General features: G+C 42.8%; 1 protein-coding gene across 1 annotated transcript in view; it reads right to left on the bottom strand.

Moving 5' to 3' along the window:
• The window catches only part of NUP155 (nucleoporin 155), a 39,810-nt gene that overhangs the window by 1,336 nt on the left and 21,736 nt on the right, over positions 1 to 16,738 (bottom strand). The window contains exons 20-33 of the mRNA XM_056848537.1: positions 15,828 to 15,946; positions 15,171 to 15,274; positions 14,214 to 14,347; positions 13,206 to 13,397; positions 11,524 to 11,662; positions 10,207 to 10,342; positions 8,766 to 8,919; positions 8,376 to 8,480; positions 7,217 to 7,371; positions 5,987 to 6,116; positions 5,247 to 5,360; positions 4,723 to 4,843; positions 1,711 to 1,821; positions 916 to 1,052 (exon numbers count right to left, since the gene is read on the bottom strand). Coding sequence (XP_056704515.1) covers positions 916 to 1,052; positions 1,711 to 1,821; positions 4,723 to 4,843; positions 5,247 to 5,360; positions 5,987 to 6,116; positions 7,217 to 7,371; positions 8,376 to 8,480; positions 8,766 to 8,919; positions 10,207 to 10,342; positions 11,524 to 11,662; positions 13,206 to 13,397; positions 14,214 to 14,347; positions 15,171 to 15,274; positions 15,828 to 15,946 — 1,851 coding nt within the window. The remainder of the gene's footprint in view (positions 1 to 915; positions 1,053 to 1,710; positions 1,822 to 4,722; positions 4,844 to 5,246; positions 5,361 to 5,986; positions 6,117 to 7,216; positions 7,372 to 8,375; positions 8,481 to 8,765; positions 8,920 to 10,206; positions 10,343 to 11,523; positions 11,663 to 13,205; positions 13,398 to 14,213; positions 14,348 to 15,170; positions 15,275 to 15,827; positions 15,947 to 16,738) is intronic.

Raw genomic sequence — 16,738 nt, 5'->3', positions numbered from 1 at the left:
AATAGCTGAAGAAAGGGACAGTAATGATGCTGAATTTCAATTGCCTTAAAAGTACAAGCTGTTCCCCATTAAGGCTAGGGCTTTCACTGAAGGCAGGTAGCATAGCCTCATATCTTCCATCTTCTAGAAAATCCACATCTGCGTAGAGCTTTTTCCCTGGCTAGATTCAATGTTATGCCATCAGCAGTTTTATTTGGAAGATTCCAAAAAGTGGACTATGATGACAGACTTTGCCCTGGTGCACTGAAAAGTGTTGAATCAATTTGGCACATCCTTTTCCATTGCCCATTCTATACAGATATACGGCTTAAAAATATTGACCCTGTCTTTACAAACCTGGTGGGATCAAGCTAAAGAACAATATATACTGAAAGATACTTCTCCAGGCATAACTGAGGAGGTTGCCAAATTCCTTAATAACGTTCTAATGATTCGCAAAAAAGGGAACTGGGAGTAAATTGTTGTACCTAATTTGTGTGTGTATCTGATGTTTGACATTTTAATTTAATTTTGTACTTATTATATGCCATTAAAGGTTTTTGATTGATTGATACTAGGATTTTGTTATCCATAAGAGGTACTTCACAAATGAAGATCATAAAAAGGTGTGATGAACACTACAAAGAGTTTTCCTGTTAGGTAAATATTTTAGCAATTTGACACAGTGATGCAGTGATCAGTGTTAGACTAAGCTGGAGAGACGTGCGATCAAAACCCCCAGCTCACAAAGCCCACTGAGTCACCTTAGACCAGTCATCACCTCTCATCTTAACCTATCTCTTACAATGACTGAAAATACAATGGAAGTGACCCAATACAAAATAAGTAGCACTGTACATAGTCCATTTTCTTAACAAGCAATACTAAGAAATCTTAGAACAGCTGAACCTACAATGTCCAATAACTTTTACTTACCCGTGCTTTGAATAACTGGTCATACACTTCAAGAAGCCTTGGGAGTGGCACGCCAATTTCTTGCATGGTGTAGGTTACAAACCCCACATCCCAGTTCAAGGAACAAGCTTGCTGTTCCAGATACTGCACTAAAAAATCTGAGGGAAAACAAGATGTCAATTTTCGCTGCAAGCTTCTAAAAATAATAAAATAATTGCACATCACCTTCCTTCAGTAAACCGCAATGGAGACCTTTTCAGCGGACGTTTTTCCAAAAAGTTAAGCCAGTCCTGAATAGAAATAAAGCCCATGCAACTTCCCAACCAAACACATGAACGCACATGAATCAGCCTTATACTGAATCAGACCATTGGTCTATCAGGTTCAATACTGTCTACTCAGACTGGCAGCGGCTCTCCAAGGTCTCAGCTAGAGGACTTTCACATCACCTCCTACCTGGTCTTTTTAATTGGAGATGCGGGGGATTGAACCTGGGATCTTCTGCTCTACCACAGAATGCTTGCCTCACCTGCATGAGCAGCAAGCCATGACCCTATAGTCAAGGAGACTGGGACTAAGATGTCTAACTCCTTGGGTTGAGTTCTTCACCAAGGCAGTGCCCATTTTTGGGACCAAACAGGCCTTTTCCAACCTTGAGTGACAATTCAACTGCATGTATGGGAAGGCATATGTATAAAATAGAGTCCATTCCTTTTTTCTGCCCATGTATTTTTCTAGAGACAGAAGACATTTGGTCTCTCTTAATCGGCCATTATAACTTACTACTTCAAAGCACCAGTACTTTGAACTGTATACCTAAAGGAAAATAGCGAGGTGTCCCAGCATAGATTTTGCCAAGCATTATCATCTTCAGGCTAAGAGCCTGCATCCTGTCTGCAGGGCTCATAGCCACGCTGTCACTCAGTGCTGAAAGAGAAAAAGAGAGTTTGCTCAGGCAGACATGTCGGTATCTCCTGTTTCTTTTCAACATAATATACAACGGTCCTTTTTATTTCTTAGTAATAGGTGGCTGCTGCTATAAACACATATCCGTCTGTAAACACTGAGTAATAAAACACTATTCTGGCAGTGCAAACTAACAGTGCAAACCAACAATGAGGTTCTGTGGCCATTGCGAGGTTTAAAAAAGGGGGTTTTATTTCTAAAACTCCCAAAATGGGGGAAAAGCCCCACAGATAACAGTGACGCTGTGCCATCAAAAAGGTGGCGCGGCACCACCGTTGCTTTAGGGGGTGTTCCCGGGCTGAAAGGGGTTAGGAAGCTGCTTAAAATGCAGCTCCACCCCCTGGAATGCCACGGGAATGCCTCCCAGGATGGTGGAGTGAAGATCTGCACCGGGAGGACATCAGCGGGAGGCCACACCAGAGTCTGAGGGCTGCGCTGCTGCTGCAGTCCAGAGGGGCTGGCGTAAGTGCCCCTAAGCCAGTGTCTGTGCCAGTTTGCATGGCACAAGTGGCACAAACGCTGGGGTAGGGTTTGCGCCCCCTCCTAAGCACATTTGGCCCCCAACCTCAGGAATGGGCTGTAAGTCACAAAAATAATGAAGCCTGGGACGCCAAGCTCATCAGCACATTTGCAAGACATTTACAGACAATGTAACTGTAAGTATCAAGATAATGTGCTAATTATTATTTGAGGGTGTGGTATGACTGTTGGGCCTTGTGTGCTCCCGCTTCCTTCTCCTCCACCCTTCTTCACCCTCCACAGCATGCGGAGAATGAAGATGGAAGGTCTTCAACTACCTCCACATGTCATTTCTTTCCCAGTAACTAGAATGGTTAACTACTGTATTGTCCGGCATATAAGACAACTTTTTAACCCAGGAAAATCTTCTCAAAAGTCGGGGGTCGTCTTATACGCCAGGTGTTGTCTTATAGGGTGAGTGCTGAAACTTCCGAGCCGGACTGGAGAATCTGCCTGGGGAGCCGCCTCCGCTCTGTCCATGTCCGCTGGAGGAGGGAGGGGAGGCGAGCCCGGCAAGGGCGCTCGCTGCCCGGCTGGGAGTCAGAGCCAGGCGCGCCGGGGCGCACGGAGGGAAACGCTCGCCGCGCTCCGGCGGCGGCGCAAGGCAGGCAGGCGGCTGGCTGGCGCGGCCGCTCTCCCCGCGTCCTTCTCTGCCTCCTGGCTCCTGCCCACCCGCTCCGGCGTTGCGACTGCAGTCGCGCCGCGCTCCAGCCCAGACTGAGGGTGGTTCGGGGCTGAGCGAATGCGGGCGGGCTGTGCGCACCTCCTCCTCCTCACCCCCCCCGCCTCCCTCCCTCCCCGCCTGCGCGTTGGTGCGTCTGGCTCTGCTCTTGCAGCGCGGCCAAGAATGTGACCAACTCCCCAGGCGGGGTCTTCCAGGAACAGGCGCCGCCTCCCCCCCCTGGCTCCCAGCCCTTGTGCAAAAGGCAAGCGAAGGGGGGCGGCAGGGGAGCGCGTGAGGGGCGGGCCTCGGCTGCGGAGGAGTATATCCCAAACTCTATATTTTAACTGGAAAAGTTGGGGGTCATCTTATACGCCCAGTCGTCTTATACGCCGGACAATACGGTAGTATTAAGTTGTGGCCAAAAGTCTTGGTGTGCCATTTAAGGGCAAGAAAGGATAAGGAATATGTATGTACACACAGTAATGTGTTAACATACCACACCCTCATTAGCACATTATCTTGATACTTACAGGACAATGATTAGCACATTACCTTTGATACTTTTTGCAGGACAATGATTCAGCTCAAACCCAACCCCTTTCTGACTATATATTACTCTTCCTACACACTTGACACTGAGAGACACTGTCCTTCAGTGTTACTCCTCTGAAGATGCCTGCCACAGCTGCTGGCGAAACGTCAGGAAAGAAAATTCCAAAAATATATTTAATACTTATTCAGACTAGTCATCATTCAAAAAGCTTTAACAATCCTTTCACACCACGTTCAGATGTCACAAAAAGGACCTTGTTCAAGATAGCACAAACTGTGTGTATATACATATTCCTTATCCTTTCTTGCCCTTATATGGCACACCAAGACTTTTAGCCACAACTTAATACTAGTTAACCATTCTAGTTACTGGGAAAGAAATGACATGTGGAGATAGTTGAAGACCTTCCATCTTCATTCTCAGCATGCTGTGGAGGGTGAAGAAGGTTGGAGGAGAAGGAAGCGAGAGCACACAAGGCCCAACAGTCAACCAGGTTTGTACATTCCAGAAACCGCAATTTAATTTTGACATCTCAGTTGAGCTTCTGAATGCAGTCTACAAGATACTGTTTATATTACCGTCACCAGGAAAAGAAATTGAAGCCTAATGGGAAACTCCCACAGTTCTTTTTTTGTAAGCCTCTCAAGGAATTTGTCGTCCTTCTAACAGGGCAGCTTTAAAAGCTATGCAGACAATATCTTGAATGCCACATTTCCTTATGGAGCTACAGGTCTATCACTCATTTCTACTGCTGAATCCCATGGAGGATTTCTGTCCATTGAGGGAGGGGCAATTTCTGCCACTCTGACTCTACAGACCTCTGACCCCCCGCCCCCTACATATCATTCCTGAGTAGGTGCTTTTTCCCCCAGAAGATATTTGGGGCCGCTCTAGGAGGGAAGGAGGCTGGGGAGCCTGAAGGATCCAAACCCAAGGAAACAAAGTCATCATTGTCCAGTGAATCACCAACATAGAATCTACTGCAGGAACAAAAATTATGGTCAGCCTTTTTGAATGTCATGTACTGTGCTGAAAAAACAATTCCTCCCCTTGTATTTATTATGAAGAAATATGAACTCTGCATTGTTGGGTGCTTCTAAAGATCTTTGCCACCAGTTGGACATACCTTTCTCAATGATTTCTTGCCAGAGTGTCTGTACCAAGATAGGGTCTGAATGACCCGCACAGTGGATAATAGCCAGTTTACATTCAGAGAGTTTGAATGGATCAGCAAATTCCCCATATAGCTGGAGTTTAAAAAAAGGAAGAAAAAAAACACTGATTAGTCTCTTACACTCTCTCATACACACACAATAAAATGCAGGAATAAAAATGGGTTAATAAGGCAGCGTGCAGCAATAAATAAATGAGAATATTAATTCATGCATCTCCATCCCTTATACAGAGTATTCTAAAAAGGCTGAAGTTTTCAGCAATACAGCTCCTCAACAGGAAATAGGTAATGTACAAACTGACATTTCTCATACAATAGCAATACAGCTCCTCAACAGGAAATAGGTAATGTACAAACTGACATTTCTCATACAATAATAAGACCAGGGCTATGTTATCACAGAAAAAGAAGCTTCATTCTGACAATGAACAGTTTGCACAATAGCATGCTGTTTGGGAATACTTCTTTAAGATCACCTTTGTTATGTCCATCAACTCAGAGTCCAGCTGTGAAATTGCATCTTGCACTGAAGTATGATGGGAACACTGACGCTGTAACGCCTCTTGTATTTGAAACTGTATCCTGGCAACCTGGTTAAAAATATTTGTATTTTTCATTAAAATTATAAATATGAACAAGAAATTACAATTGGTTCTATCATAAAAATATCTGATCTATTATAATGTCTAAACATATCATTAAAAGACAGGCCAGCTCACTTTTAAGACGGTGAGCTGATGCTGCTTCCCAGATTTTCAAAACCAACCACGAGGGCTAGAAGCTTTCTTTAAACTAAGGCGGGATTCTCAATATGCTAAAAAAGGGTGTAGAAAGGAGCCTCCAAAATGATATGCCACCCATTTCTTTTGTATACCAATATTAATGATGTCTTAATATTGTTACCAGGAGCCCTGTGGCGCAGAGTGGTAAGCTGCAGTACTGCAGTCCAAGCTCTGCTCACGACCTGAGTTCGATCCCAACGGAAGTTGGTTTCAGGTAGCCAGCTCAAGGTTGACTCAGCCTTCCATCCTTCCGAGGTCGGTAAAATGAGTACCCAGCTTGCTGGGGGTAAAGGGAAGATGGCTGGGGAAGGTGCTGGCAAACCACCCCGTAAACAAAGTCTGCCTAGGAAACGTCAGGATGTGACGTCACTGCGTGGGTCAGGAATGACCCGGTGCTTGCACAGGGGACCTTTACCTTTACCAGTTTTACTTACTTCCATTTTCTCTTCCAATTCATGTAAAAATTCACCATCTGCAGCTATGGGTGAAATGGCGGTTGAACTCTTGGCACTCAAAATGGCACGTGCAATATATTCAAGACGCTGATGGAGTGAAATCTCGGTGCTGTGAAATCATAAGAACTATGGGATTTAATACGGTGGCTTTCAAGAACGTTCACACAATCTTCTGCTTTTAAAATACAAGTTAACCAAGTTGTCTAGTCTGCTTTGCATTATCTACAGTACATCCTTTCTTCTTCTGATAGCAGACAATATAACATTGTAAAAATGATGTGAACTCATTTCTATGACTGCCCTTTTCCCCCTCAGCATATCACACCACTGCCATCTCTTCTCTATCACCTCAAAATGTTTGGTAGTGAGTCTCAGACTTGGGGAGATCTGTATATCTATTTCATAGCTTTTAGCAAGGCTCACCAAACCAAACGCAGCCCCAAGTACGGTGGCTCAAGAGAGACACAATAAACCTAATGTCCTGGCTACCTGCCTAGGACCTCAAAAGTAAAGGGGTTATCTATCAAGTAAGTAAGGAAATATTTATTACGGTCCTAGACCAGAATGCTATTATATACATAGAATTAAAAGTGTAACATAGGTTGTAAATACAAATATCATGTCTTCAATCAAACCCCACGATTGATAAACATTCATCATCACTAAAATATAGAATAAAATAATAAAACAAATGAAGATGACTAAAAGATATAGAATATCTGCTTATGATCCTTCTTGAACCTGTGTAGACCAAGATTTTCTGATCTTTGAGACCAGCCAGCCAAATTTTGCCACCTTAAAAGTATTCCCCTAATTCTTATCTGATAACATACTATAAAGGTAAACCTTTATATTCCTCCCTGGAGAGCCCTTCATTGTAGGATCAAAGCATCCCGAATATGCTTGTAGATTTTACAGTAAAAAAACATGTTCTAAAGATTCAGCATGCCCTTCTTTATGTAAACATTCACATTCTTCAAGAGAAATCCTTTTGTAACTACCTTCCAGAATAGCTGAGGAGTGGGGTTATCAAGTAACTGCAGGCCATAATATATTGCTGGTGGACTGTGTTTAGTTTAGTGGCTCACAACGCTGAGTAGACTTGGTCTGTATCATCTGGTGACGTCTTTGCAAAAACGATAACAGTACCATAACCCCACACACAAATGACATTGTTAGAAACACTGATTAATAAAAAGCTAACCTTACCTGTGCATGTCAGCCAATTTTGCCAGCACTCTGGCTGCATTACTGAAGCTTCTGTTTTTCTCAAAGTACCTCCACAGCAGGTCCATGTAGCGAACTTTGTTTTGATCAACTTTGGCCATACGCACTAGATATGGCTCCAGAAAGGGAGAGTTTACCTACAAGGATCAGGGAAAAGGGGAAATTCTATCAGTCCTTGTTGTACTATACACATTTTAACTACAAATTATGCTTCTCAAAGATACATCACTATGCCTTGTATCCTCTACCTTCCTTCAGCAGCACTGATCTCTATAGTGGAGGTAGCCCTCCACTGTGGAATGATGATAGGCAGTTTCCACTCATGCAAGCCCAGGGGCCCCTTTCAAACTGCCCTTATAAACCATTTGACCGGCCAGTTGCTAATGGTTTTTTTTTTTGTGTCATTTCAGATTTTTTGTGTCATTTTGGCTCCCAGCTGCTAATGGATTTTTAAAAAAGTTTTCAGACAAACCCGTTTGTGTCCTGCTGGCATCCCAGGGCTCAGCCTTTTCTTAATGAAAACTGCTTTCTCCCATTTTCACTTATTCCTTGCACTTCAAAATCGCGGAAGTGTGCTGTTTAAAATGGCTGGAGTGCTTCTGAAAGGACTGCTTTCCCCCTGCTTTTTTTGGCGGCACGTTCTTTTTTGGCTTTTTTAAAAACGTTCGAAGATTGGGGCTATAGCTATACATAGTGCTATAGCACTTTAGCCATACATAGTGCTATAGCACTAATCTTGGAACGTTTAAAAAAAAGCCAAAAAAGTACGTGCCATGAAAAAAGGCGGGGGGAAAGTGTTGAACTGTTTGAAATGGCCAGAGCATTTCAGAGCACCTTAGGGACAACTCATAGACAGATTGAAATTAGCTGTATGAAATGCCTGTTCCTGTATCTCTTTATTCGGAATCGGACAAACAACAGATAACATCCGGTTTAGAACGGTAATCTGAAAGTGGCCCAGGTTTATATGAGTGGAAAACATCTAGCTCTACAAGGACATGCTATGGAAACATGCTCTGTTGTGGAGGATGGCCTCTGCAACCAACAACACTGCTATGCAAGCAAAATTGAAGTACAAATTCCAAAGCTCAATTAAAAATTGTACGGACATAGCATGCACAAAGCATTCCTATTACCTTACCTGCAGCAGCTTATCAGCAAGATCAGCTTGGATAAGCCAGTTGTAAAGAGCAATACTGAAAAGTTCATCTCCAGAACGCTGTGCCAATTTTAGCATTTGTTCAAACTAGAAAAAAGGAGAGTGAAATTAAAATGGCTGTTGTGCCAAGAATGTACTTTTTTTTTTAAATGACTGGATCATTGCCTACAGGGCATGTATCTGTGAATGAGCATTCAAAACAGTTTCATTTCAATACATTATCTACTGATTACTTTAGAAAACAACAAACAGTACTTGAGATATGCAATCCTTCTGAATATTTTTGAACTAGGCCCACTTATGCCATTAGGTTTGGCTCATGTACTTAAGACGAGTATTCCCAAGCAAAGTTAATGATAGCTCATTTCTTACATGATGCCCCGCTTCTTCATTGCTTAGCATATTCGGATCAGATGATAAGACAGGAGGACCAGGCTTTTTGGGAACACTGGGAGACTGTGGAGCTGCTTTACTTTGATTGACCAACTCTTGAAGCGTGTCTGTAATGCACTTATAGCTGTTCAATCTGTGAAGAGAGACATGTCACAGGAATCCTGGTTAGGATTTCTTCCACAGCAACTTCTGAAACTTTGAAAGCACTACCACTCTGTTCCCACATATGCATATGACTCTGCTGTATAATGGCAGAAACGTCCCTGTTCTACGGCTTCCTTCGGGGACAGAGATTGGAACAGAAGTAAAATGTATGAAGGTATAGATTAAACATCAAACATTTAAGAGCCAGCGTGGTGTAGTGGATAAGAGCGGTGGTTTGGAGCAGTGGACTCTAATCTGGAGAGCCGGGCTTGATTCCCCACTCCTCCACGTGAGTGGAGGCTAAACTGGTGAACTGGATTTGTTTCCCCACTCCTACACAAGAAGCCAGTTGGGTGACCTTACGCTAGTCACAGCCCTCTCAGCTCCACCTACTTCACAGGGTGTCTGTTGTGGGGAAGGGAAGGTGATTATAAGTTTGATCCTCCCTTAAGTGGCAGAGAAAGTCGGCATATAAAAAACTAACTCTTCTTCTTAATGAACAAAGGCATAGAAAGACATGTGCTAGTGTCCTACTCTGGTACATCACATGAACATGATGACATTACCAAACAGTTACAGATACATATCTAAGAAAAAGAAAACATAAACAGGAGTCTACCTAAGTTACAAGTTATCTTGAATGGAGCAAACACCCCTCCCCAAACTCCTTATTGCCGCTTTGCAGAGGAGTTTGAGTCCCAGCATACATCATAGCATCCAGGTGAAGTATTTGAACAAAGAACAAAGGAAGATTCCACCTTTTAAAGCTTCTGCCTGCTTAGGTGAACACTCCCCCGCATCCAGAGTCAAGAATCCTGCCCCTAGTGCAAGATGCTGTTAGAAGCCTCCTGTTCCCTTTCGCCCCGGGTATGCCAGCAGCGAGAAGAGCAGGCACAGCCTTGCTTTTCTCTATGGGGCAAAAAGCTCAATTTAAAAAGCCTTTAAAAGGCTTTTTTTCCCTCTCAACTCTGTATGTTTATTTTATCAAACTCTGCAGTGGTGCCTCCTCCCTACAGCGGTGCCTCCTCCCCGCCGTTCCCCCACACCGAAAGCTTAGGAATGCACAGTTACACTTACTCCTGTTATACAACCATCTATCTGCATCTACATATTGCACAAACCTGTATTTCACCTCAGCTGCTTAACACTTCGAAATATATGCTTAAAATTATTTTCAAGTGCTAGTTAATTTTAAAGTTATTTCCACAACCCCATCAAACTGCAGCTGCCATTTTTGTGCTGAACAAAACCATCCAGCTGTATCCTGAGAACTTGCCTTTCCTGGAAAGCCTGAAGCCCGATGACCTCCTCTTCTGGCTCTCCATTTTTATAGAAATGGAGTCCAAGGCCTTGAGGGTCCTTTTTCTCTGCAGCGGTGAGAGCCAGCTCTACGACACCCTCATAGAAGCGCACTGGAGACCAAAAAGAAAAAATACATAGTTATTCTGTAAATACATTATTACAGAATGCTGACAAAATTGGTATGAATACATGGCACACTTCCAAGAGCATCATCTTACCTCTAGGCTATGAAGGCATCATGTACATCTACCCAAATTTTCCAGAGGTTTTTTTTTGTACTCTAGGAAAATCAGGATGGTTCTGTAATGTTTTCAAGCATCTACCAGTTTGGTAAACCCAGTTTTAACTAAATCTGGCATATTTATAATCTAAAAGACACCTGAGATTCTCTAAAGAGACCCAATTCAAATTAACAAAACATGCTGGCAACTTTTGTGCAAAGAGACTATTATCAAACCTGTAATAAGATAGGTGAATGGACATCTTGTCTGCTATGAATCCTGATCCTGATTATGTATTGTTGCATGATAATTTAAAAAGATAGAATTCCCATCTGAAATCCCGTATCATGAAACACGCTATACGTTTAGTCAAAAGTTCAAAAAGCCAGGTGATCATTTGTAAGCAAAAGATTATTATGTTCCTTCTGTTCTGGAACTGTTACAGTAAAAATCAGCGTTAAGGAAAAACATAAGTCTCTGTTTTTGTTAATTACAACTATTCTAGATACCCTGACCTGGATGGCCCAGGCTAGCTCAATCTCATCTGATTTTAGAAGCTAAGTAACGTCAGCCCTGGTTAGCACTTTGATGGGAGACAGCCAAGGAAGTCCAGGTCGGCCACACTGAGACAGGCAATGGCAGACTCTCTGCCCTGACCAATACAGCCCAGGCTAGCCTGATCTTGGAAGCTAAGCAGGATCGGCCCTGGTTAGTATTTGGATGGGAGACCACCAAGGAAGTCTAGGGTCACTACGCAGAGGCAGGCAATGGCAAACCACCATCTCTTGCCTTGAAAACCCTACAGGGTCACCATAAGTGGGCTGCAACCTGACAGCACTTTACACACACACTCACTTTGGATAATCTCTTTGATAGTCCTGCAATAGTTGTTATGAAGGACAGAGAGAAGTGTACATTTACAAAGTTAAAATTTGATCCCGCTTGCTGCTTTTTTATATTTATTTAGAACATTTTGATGCCGCCTCTCCAGAGTCCTGCTCAAGGCAGCTTATCAGTAAAAGCACCATAAATCATCAGACATTACCAATAAAACACCTTGTTTTATTTACCTTGTCTATACTGAGCACAGACGTTAGCAAGGTCAACTTGTGTGCTAATCCGCTGATATTCTTTCAATGATTCTCTTAGCATCTTTTCTTTTTCAGATTTGTTTTGCACTTGTCGGGACCTCTGAAGTAGTTCATTTGCCTATTGAGACAGGTAGAGATCAATATCATTATCCACCATCTTAGTTCGGGCAAGTTCAAAGAAAAACAAAACTTTCCCTTACAGAAATCCTTATCAGACACGGACACGTGTATCACTTAAGAGAAATGCACATCTAATTTACCTACGTCCTACAAAGAAGTAAGTTGCTTTATAGGAAATAAGCCTCAAGAGAAACAGCCTTGCCACCCGAAACACTACATTTTAAAACTATTTAAAAATACCCTAGCTGTCTACTTAATCAATGACTCCATTTTATTAAAAAAAAAAACTCAGTAATTTATTTACGATGAACGAACAGCATTTCCCCATTATACTTAAGTGTTCTGTTTTATAAGAGATAGAACACTTGAAAGAGATCTTTTATTACAGAATACAGCGCCAAAAAAAAAGACAAAAATTACACAGCTGCTAAATTTAACTTCAAATTTGTTTCACAATAGAATTAAAAAACTTTAGAAAAAAACAAACAAACAAAAAAAAAACCAATGGTATTAAAAAACTTAAATAAATACATTCTGGGTTTTAGGGCATTTATATCTATTTAGAGGAGAGACATAAATGCCTTAAAAACAGAGTCTGTTTATTGGGAAGTCTTAAAATAAAGACCAAGGGAAGTCACAAAATTTCCACAAATATTCAAATCTCATACAATCAACAATAAGATACAATTTTAAACCCAACAGAAAACCCAACAGCGTTAGCAGCACAGTGCCAAAACTATAACAGCCAGAGCCCAAACGACAAAAGCACAGAAATATCCCACCCTCACCCCAAACTGCTTGGCAGGTGTGCAAACACCAAAGCTGTCAGGAAATAAAAGCAAGAGCTTAACAAAGAAGAGCTTTTGCCAGACAAACAGATTCATAGAGTGAAGTCCACAAATTTCCCATTGTATACCCTCAGCAAACAAATAAGACTAGCAAGAACTATGTAAACATCTATACCAAATACTTTCTAGCAACAATAGCTACATTGTTGGGGAGAGGAGTATTATCTGGAGCTCTGGGACTGTGGCTCAGGGGCAGAGCATCTGCTTGGCATACAGAAGGTCCCCAGTTCAATCCCCGGCATCTCCAGTTTAAGGGACTAGGCAAGAAGGTGATGTGAAAAAGGTCTGCCTGAGACCCTGGAGAGCAGCTGCCGGTCTGAGTAGACAATACTGACTTGGATGGATCAAGGGTCTGATTCAGTATAAGGCAGCTTCATGTGTTTTGGGGAGGGGCTGTGGCTCAGGGGCAGAGCATCTGCTTGGCATGCAGTAGGTACCATGTTCAATCCCCAGCATCTCCAGATAAAGGGACTAGGCAAGTAGGTGATGTGAAAGACCTCTACCTGAGACCCTGGAGAGCTGCTGCTGGTCTGAGTAGACAATACTGACTTGGATGGACCCAGGGTATAATTCAGTATAATGCAGCTCCATGAGTGTTTGTGTATACACATGTGAAGATCACAAGCTGTGATCCTGCACCAAAAAGTGAAATAAAATTGTTGTTTCTTCTCAGATGGCTTTAGTGCGCCGTACCTTTGAGCAGATGGCGTCATCTGTGCTGTAGAGCAGCGGGCAGATGTCCTGCAGATGCGTACTGATGCCGTCCACAGCAGCATGGTCTCTGATGTAGCAGTTGATGAGGGAGGCGATGAGGGCTCCGGTCAGCTCTTTGTCCCTGATCACTAAGTCTCGGAAAGTGGTGACCTTCAGGTGTTCCTGAAACTCCTGTGAAGAAAGTCGACACGCATCCACATTTTCTCTTATTTCCCAGAGGATTAGAAAGTTCAGAGCATACCCTGCTTTATTCAGAACAATCACTGACAGCACTTTGCTTTTATTCAGGAAAAAAACTTTCCATTAGCAAACCGGTTACCTCAACGTTTATGTTTGGTCCCCTGTAAACCAATACAATAATAATAATAATAAGAGTTGGGTTTTTATATGCCGACTTTCTTTACCACTTAAGGAAGAATCAAACCGGCTTATAATCACCTTCCCTTCCCCTCCCCACAACAGACGTTCTGTGAGGTAGGTGGGGCTGAGAGAGATCTAAGAGAGCTGTGACTAGCCCAAGTTCACACAGCTGGCTTCACGTGTAGGAGCGGGGAATCAAACCCAGTTCTCCAGATCAGAGTTCACTGCTCCAAACCACCGCTCTTAACCACTACACCACACTGGCTCTCTTCTTGCTCAAATAAGCAAGTAGGCCCAATCACAATTTACAACGATTACTTTGCAAGTCATCTTCTAAAAAGGTGACATGGGAAACTACCACAGCTCCTCCAACGCAGCACTATCAATGGGAACTGGTCATCTATATGCAGTTAAATTTTCTTTAAGGCTGCTTGGCTCTGCCTTTAGTAGATACTGCACTATCCAGTGTATCAATTAACGGTTGTGCAGATGAAACAAACCAGAAAGTTGTTTTAAGATTTTTAAAAATAATAATCCTAAAACAACTTTCTGGTTTGTTTCATCTGCACAGCTGTTAAAAGGTGAATGTCTTCCAGGCCAAGAAGCTAGGAGTGCCAAAACACATACCTTCTGAAGTTCCCCTACGACAATATTGAATTGGTGTTCACAAAGAAGTTTCCACAATGCTAAGGCCTGGCAGGTTTTGCAAACAAGCTGCTGGATGCCTTGTAGGGAGGCCTTCTCAGTTAACTGTGCCTCTGCTGCAAAAATGGAAAACGCACACAGCTAAGTTTAAAAAATCTATTCCATTTACATCTCTTTCATTTTTTACATCTTGCACAAAACCTTCTTGAGAGAGCAGCACAGAGATACAGAACTACAAAGCCTGAAGGAACCTCCAAGGCTCACTGAACTCCATCTCTCTTCGCTAGGGGACAAACAGGCAAACAGAAAGAATCACCATTTCAATTAGATAGCTATGCAAGAGAAGAATGACAGATACTGTCAAGCTTCAGAAGTGGAACAGACAGGCCATTCTTCAACAGGATATTTCTGGAGCAGATTTAGCAGATCTGCCCATAATTCACTGAAAACCAGGCTCTGTCTCTTGTGCAGAGATGACTTCCTCTTTACATAAATTCTTGAGAGATTATGACAGGGGTCCCCAAACTTCTTGAGCCTGTGGGCACATTTGGAATTCTGTCACGGCCGGGTGGGCGCAGCAACAAAATCGCTGCCACAACACGGCTGCTGCAGGAGGCGGAGCCAGCCACAAAATGATTGCTACAGCTTAGCTTCAGTAACACAGTGTGGATTCTTGTGCTGTGGTGGCAGCTGCTGATGAAGAAGTATTAAAAATTTTGGACAGCCAATCAAATCTGCAATCAGAAGCCTTGGCTGGGCAAAAGCTCTACCTGACCCCACCTACTTCCTAAAAACACTTGGCGGGCACTATAAAAGGTGTTGGCAGGCAGTGTGGCACCCACAGGCATCACACTGACCCCAGTTTACTATTAAAGCTAAACAGTGTTATTTTTACGGCGACAATGTCTATTAAAAAAGTATGGCCTCTTTCTTCCTCACCATGAAACTTCCTTTGGAGCTCTTGTTGCACCTGCTGAGAACTTCCACCGTCAGGTCGTATGAAGCCCAGCAACCTCTGCTGCAGGTTAGCTGGTGTGGCAAAGCTTTATTCAAAGGGAGGGAAAACACTACAATAATTTATACTGCATATTTAAAATATCACACACACACGTTTAGGTATCTGAGGCCACAAAGCACAAAATATACAGCAGCGAAATAAATCAGAGCAAAAGTAAAAGAGCTTCCAAAAAGTCACTAGGAAAAAATCAATAACACACAAGCTATATCGGACAGCTAAAAACCAAAAATAGTTTAGTGTTTCTTTCTAACAAGTGTGAACAATTTTATATGAAATTAGTTATATCTTAGTATATTTTGTAAGCTGTGACAAAGGCTTTGGCAGGTTAGTCAGTACAGTATAAAATATCACAAATAAACTAGTCCATTTCTATGCTTGTTCTACTCAAGTCCTCCAGTGTGCAATGGTCTTTATTCACAACTAAGTGTTCAACAGACTGCTGCTTTAAATTTATTAGACCTTAAAAATCGTCCATTTGTACACAAAACATGCTACAGAAGCTTCTGAGTTTACTTTGTTGGTTTCTCTGTCTTGTACAACATATGGAAAAGAAACAAAGAAAGCAACTTTAATCTTACCTAGGATTTCTAAGGGCCCCCATTGTTGCAAATTGTGAATTCCTATCCAAAAATTCCTGCAGGCCTTTTAATTCCTGCAGCACAGATTCTAGCATCTGTGTTGGAACGCTGCTTTCAACCTAAAAAAAAGGAAGAGATCGTACGCTGAATTATAGTAACATTGTTAACAATCATGCTGCTGGAGGGGAGTGGGATGTCAGGCATTAATTCAACACTGTGCGGCATCAAAGGCGCCCTTAAAGAAATCGAGAAGTCACTGTGCATAAAGCTCTGGGTGTTCATAGAATCACAGAGTTGGCAGGGGCCATACAGGCCATCTAGTCCAACCCCCTGCTCAATGCAGGATCAGTCCAGAGCATCCCTGACAAGTGTCCCATTCCAGGCTTTGGACATCTATAGGAACTTTCACCTGTAGGGTCGTAATAGGTGCTTTCTGCAACACCTCTTGAAATCCTAAACCCTCAGCAGCCCAACAAAAAACATGACTTTTGGTGGCAGAGTGAATGACACACCTGGAAGAACTCTCCCCTCTCACAAGCAGACTTGTTTGATCTGCCTCCCTTCCCACTAGAATTACTTTCTCCAGAGAAGGGAACACGGGGGGCCGGGGGGGGGGGGGCAAGAACATAGAAAAGCCTTTGAAGAACTCTGATGCTGCACAGCTGACAAGGCCAGATGGAGGAGGGATTACTTTCACAGTAAAAAAAAAACTTGGCTAACTTTGAATAGATGCAACCTTTCCAGGGAATGGGAAAAGCAGTCAATTTTGGATCATCTCTCCTGCTCTTGCAGAGCAAGTGCTTTTCTAAACTGATACCACCATGCAGAATCAAGTGACAAAGCTTTTTTCCTGGACAGCAGTGCTTCAAGCTATAGGTGAAATTTACATCCCCCTCCCCACCAGAACTCTC

Source organism: Euleptes europaea, chromosome 4 (assembly GCF_029931775.1).
Source record: "Euleptes europaea isolate rEulEur1 chromosome 4, rEulEur1.hap1, whole genome shotgun sequence".
Taxonomy (NCBI): domain Eukaryota; kingdom Metazoa; phylum Chordata; class Lepidosauria; order Squamata; family Sphaerodactylidae; genus Euleptes; species Euleptes europaea.
Note: the sequence above shows the minus strand (reverse complement) of the source record. Positions and strands in the feature narration are given on the sequence as shown.